This window comes from Sinocyclocheilus anshuiensis, unplaced genomic scaffold (genome assembly GCF_001515605.1).
Source record: "Sinocyclocheilus anshuiensis isolate Anshui unplaced genomic scaffold, SAMN03320099.WGS_v1.1 scaffold1514, whole genome shotgun sequence".
Taxonomy (NCBI): Eukaryota; Metazoa; Chordata; class Actinopteri; order Cypriniformes; family Cyprinidae; genus Sinocyclocheilus; species Sinocyclocheilus anshuiensis.
Genome location: NW_015546148.1, coordinates 127779 through 132958, shown reverse-complemented (window position 1 = coordinate 132958; position 5180 = coordinate 127779). Strand labels below are relative to the sequence as shown.

At 33.3% G+C, this 5180-nt stretch overlaps 1 protein-coding gene across 1 annotated transcript in view; it reads left to right on the top strand.

The window, feature by feature from the left end:
• Window positions 1-2698: 2698 nt before the first annotated feature.
• LOC107701243 (endothelin-1 receptor-like) overlaps window positions 2699-5180 on the top strand; it is a 6103-nt gene continuing 3621 nt past the window's right edge. The window contains exons 1-2 of the mRNA XM_016503206.1: window positions 2699-3371; window positions 4282-4289. Coding sequence (XP_016358692.1) covers window positions 2913-3371; window positions 4282-4289 — 467 coding nt within the window. The 5' untranslated portion in view covers window positions 2699-2912. The remainder of the gene's footprint in view (window positions 3372-4281; window positions 4290-5180) is intronic.

The following is a 5180-nucleotide window of genomic DNA, read 5'->3' as shown; positions in this document are numbered from 1 at the left end:
AGAGAGAGAGAGAGAGAGAGAGAGAGAGAGAGAGAGGGAGGAGGGTGTTCAAAGATAACTCATCTGTTCCTCTCTCACACACTCACACAGATCTGCTCGGATCCGGCTGCTCTTCTGGATTTAGTCACTGAAGACTCGGGACGCTTTCGGCTCACAGAGCTTCAGTCCAAGAGGAGAGAAAGAGACAGACAGAAGAGTGTATCAGCGTCATTCTGAAGGTCAGTGTGTGTTTGTGCGCGTCACAGCATGTCTTTCTGTCTCTTCGCTTTCTGACTAAATCATGTTTTTGTAGTATTTTACACACGCTTTTACTGCTCCGGAGTTTCTCAGGAAACTTTTCAGCATTTAACTTCGTCTCACATGTAAGTAATAAAGTAAAGAGTATAGAGTAATGAAAAGAGGCAATTATTAGTTGACAAACAGTAAGAGCAAGGAGCTATCAAATTAATTTGGATAGCAGTTCAGATCATTTATGAAATTTGAGTTTTGAGCACAGATTGAGACAATGAGATCTTTATTCTGATAACCATAACTAAAACCATAAAAAAAACATTTTCGTTACATAAATGTTAACTATAAAAAACTGAAAGCTGAATGAAAAATGTTTCAGCTAATTGCTTAGGGAACATTTCTCATTTTTATTTAAAGTACTAAAAACTAAAACAAATAAATAAAAACTAATAAAAATATACAAGCAATTTTTTTAAATGACAAAATTGCAAAAACATGCAGCAAAATTACTAAAACTTTAGCTAAAATTTAACTAAAACTATATATACACATATAGTCACATTATTAAATAATTAAAAATTACAAAAACATGCAACTAAATTACTAAAACAAACTAAAATATAATTAAAATTATATATACATAAAAAAGGAATATTACAAAAGCATGCAATAAAATCACTAAAACTTTAACTAAAATTAAAACAATTATTAAAACAATATAAATTAAAACAAATTCAAAATATTAACAAGAACTATAATAGCGTCTCAGTGATACTGACCTGAGATTACTGTGATCAGGAGACACTTCTGAGGATGAGAAGAGTCTTCAGCAAAAGTCTCCATTTAGTCTCATTGCTGTCTATGAGAAATAACTGAGAAATTAAGAGATCTCAGTGGATCTAGTAGAGACTGACTTACCGTTTCAGAGGAAAAGCACAGGATCTCGTGTTAAAGCGAACGCCGCTGCTGGAGTTCAAAGTGAATCAGCTCGTTTGATGTGATTCGGCTGAACTGATGTGAACAGTGTGTTTGTGGCTTTCCATTAAGTTTCCAGAGAAGCGTGCTGCATTTGAGACACAATCACTGACATGTGTGACCAGCTGTTATATTTTGTGCATCGTCTGAGTTATATTATACTGATAAAATATTAGGCAATGTAAGGCAAGTGCACCAAAAGCCTAGATGTGTGTTTGCTTTTTATAATACATAAAAAAATGACATTCATATAAAAAAAACATTCCATTTTAGAATTTTGCAACCATTACGGGAATGTTACTTTTGAATGTTCTCCGACTGTTCTAAAACAAGTAGTAACATTTAAAAAAATGTTAGAAGAACATCCAACTTGACATTCTAAGAACTTTAAAATGTCCAGTTTTCCTGTCATGATTAGAACATTATTTAAAGGTTTCAGGGGGGACAAAAACGTTCCAAGAATTTCGTATAATGTTTTTTTCTGCTAACATTTAGAGAACATTATCAAAGACACACAATATGCTCTAAGAACATTTAGCTAATGTTTCCATTAAGTTATTTCTGAATGTTCCCTTAATGTTCACAAAAAAAGTTTTTTTTTTTTTTTAGTTCAGAGAACATAAAAAAATAACATTTTTATAACTTAATAGGAATGTTAGCAAATCGTACTTAGAACATATTTTTGTTAGCAGGGAATCTGGTCTTTAATAATGTCCTCAAAACATAAACACAAAAGCGTTATTTATACATGGTTCATGGTCATGGAACATTTTATTTCTAAAACATTTTAGTTGGATGTTCCTCAAAAGGTTTTTTTTTTTTTTTAATGATACTAGTTGTTTCAAAATGTTCAGAGAACATTCAAAAGTAACATTCCCATAATGTTCGCAATATTATACAATTGAACGTTTCCTTAACGCTCGCCATTTAAAAAACTGAAAAGAACGGGAATAACGTTTTTGTAACTTAATGGGAACGTTAACAAAACGCTTTTTGTTTTAAGCTCTTTCAAAAGCAATGCTCATTATATAAGCAGCCAAATCTTCCTTTTTCGCTATTTAACTGTTTTACAGATTGGATTTTTCTCTACGCAAACATCTATTGTATTTATTTAATTTTTCGCATATCAAATCAAAGTTGTCATGTTTATCACTGCAAAAAAATGGTTTTCTTCCTTAGTATTTTTGTCTTGTGTTGTAGTATAAATATCTACAAATTCTGGAATTAATATGCATTTACTTGACAAGTAAAATGACTTAAGATATTAGGTATGTCTCGTTTTCTGAAATTATCCAAATTTTGTCAGTTTTTGCTTAAAACAAGTACAAATATCTGCCAATGGGGTAAAATTATCTGGATAATATTTTCAGTCATTTTACTTGTCAAGTAAACGCATAGATATTTATACTAGAAAACAAGACAAAAATATTAATGAAGAAGCTATTTTTTACAGTTGTGTATGTTCTTGATTCACACTAGTCTTGTGGTGAAATTTTCAAAAGCAGAGCGAGTTTTAATGAGGTTAAAATCTCGCCCCATTGACATCCATTGGAACTGCATGACTCTAAAAGCGATTTTTGAGTGAACGCATCACAGACGCCGCCCATAAGGTCGCATTGTATCGAACCCAGAACAGTTTCTCTTTGTTTGTATCCTGTAGAGACACTTCCCACCGAACTCTTGACAGTAGGAGTCTTTGATCCACAATGCGGCCCCCCAAAATCCTGCTAATGGCCGCCGTATCCTGTGTGCTGATTGGTGGAGGAAACTGTCAATCAAACTCATCCGATGGCTTCCAGCTCTCCGCTGACCCCAGCTCAGGTCACCGGTCTCTGAACCGCGTGACCTCTGACCCCAGAGCTGTCGGGTCGGTTCGTGTCCAGCCGCTGTCGCTGCCCCCGGCGTGTCTGAGGAGGACCTACATCGAGGGCTTGTTCAAATACGTCAACACGGTCCTGTCCTGCCTCATCTTTGTGGTGGGGATGGTGGGAAACGCCACGCTGCTGAGGATCATCTACCTCAACAAGACCATGAGGAATGGCCCGAACGCTCTGATCGCCAGCCTGGCGCTGGGAGACCTCATCTACATCGCCATCGACATCCCCATCAACGTCTATAAGGTAACGAACCAATCAGATCACTCCATCACGTGTGTGTGTGTGTGCGTTTATTAGCGATTACTGCACAGAGACACGAAGGCTGAGTATCCAAATGCAGCTCTTTATTGAAAGGTAATCCAGAATCCGTAGTCTATAAACAGGCATAAGGGCAGGGTAGTCCAAACAAATACAAACAGGGCAAAACAACAACCACGACAAAGGAACCAGAATCCAAGGGCTAAGAACAGCAGTGTGACATTAACAAGACTAAACAAAGAACGAGAGAAAAACCAGGCTTTAAATAGAGTGAGACTGATGGGGTAACAAGACACAGGTGAATGCAATCAATAAACAAAAGTTCAGGCAAAGGATTATGGGGAATGTAGTTTTGAGGGAGTGACAACAGTGTGAGGTGGAGTGCCCTCTGGAGGAGCTCATGGGCACTGCAACCGGTGATCGTAACAAATATATTGTAAAATGTAATTTATTCCTGTGATCAAAGCTGACAAACACAGGCATCAAGAACCAATCAGATCACTCGATCACGTGTGTGTGTGTTTATTAGCGATAATTTGCGCTCAAACTTGCTTTTGGTGTCATCCTCAAACAATGAGTTACCAATCATGTAAATAATGAGGGTTTGGGTTTTAATCAGTCTTTAGTTAATATTATACACCACCAGTCAAACGTTTTTGAACAGTGAGATTTTTCATGTTTTTTAAAGAAGCCTCTTTTTCTTTTCTGGATTTATTTGATCCAAGGTACAGCAAAAACTGTTTGATTATATTGTAAAAACACAGGCGTCAAGAACCAATCAGATCACTCGATCACGTGTGTGTGTGTTTATTATAATTTGCGCTCAAATTTGCTTTTGGTTTCGTCCTCAAAAAATTATTGAAAATCATGTAAATAATGGGGGTTTGGGTTTTAATTAGTTTATAATTAATATAATTAGCTTCATAGGTCTATGATTCAGATACCTAGGTCAGTGTTATTTAATATTAGTCTCAGTGTTATATTAGTATATCTTATATATTATTTTTGTTTATATTATAATTTAAAAAAATTGGCTTTTAATTTTAATTCATTTTTAGTTTAGGTTTTAGTAAGTTCATTATTATTATTATATTTATTATAATAATAAGTATTTTTACTAGGCTTCTATTTAGGTTTATTTTTTATTTCAGTATTTTTTATTGCCGCATTAAACTAATTTAAGTTCAGTTATTTCTAATTATATTTTGGTTCATACATACATGCAAATCAAAATATTACATAGAAATTATACATACATTATAAATACATATAATTAAATAAGGTAAATACAGTATAAATGTATTTGTATAATTATAGAAAATATTTATTTAGTATTATTATTATATTATCATATACATTTATTATATAATCACAATATAATGAATAATATATATTATACTGTACTATTTATATAGTCTTATTTAAATGTCTTATATATAAATTATATATATAAACATATATAACGTATAAATACATTTATTTTAACATAAATATATGAATATAAGTATATTTGTATATTTCAAGTAACTGTTTCAATTTGTTTAATAATATTTTATCATATATGTGAAATTTAATATTTTAAAATCTTTCAGCTTTATTTCAATTAATGAAAGCGGGTTTTAATAGCTTTAGTTATAATTAACAATAACAGCACTGAGGTAAACATGTGCAGCAGTGGGTCAGACAGACTTATTTCGGGACAGTTATCAGTCTAACACTCAGCACACGTTCAATCTCAAACACACACACACACTGTTATGAAGATAAAAGCGCTTCATTCGTTTGTCTTTAAATATATCACACAGGTTGTGAAGATATGCGTTAACAGTCTGTGTGTGT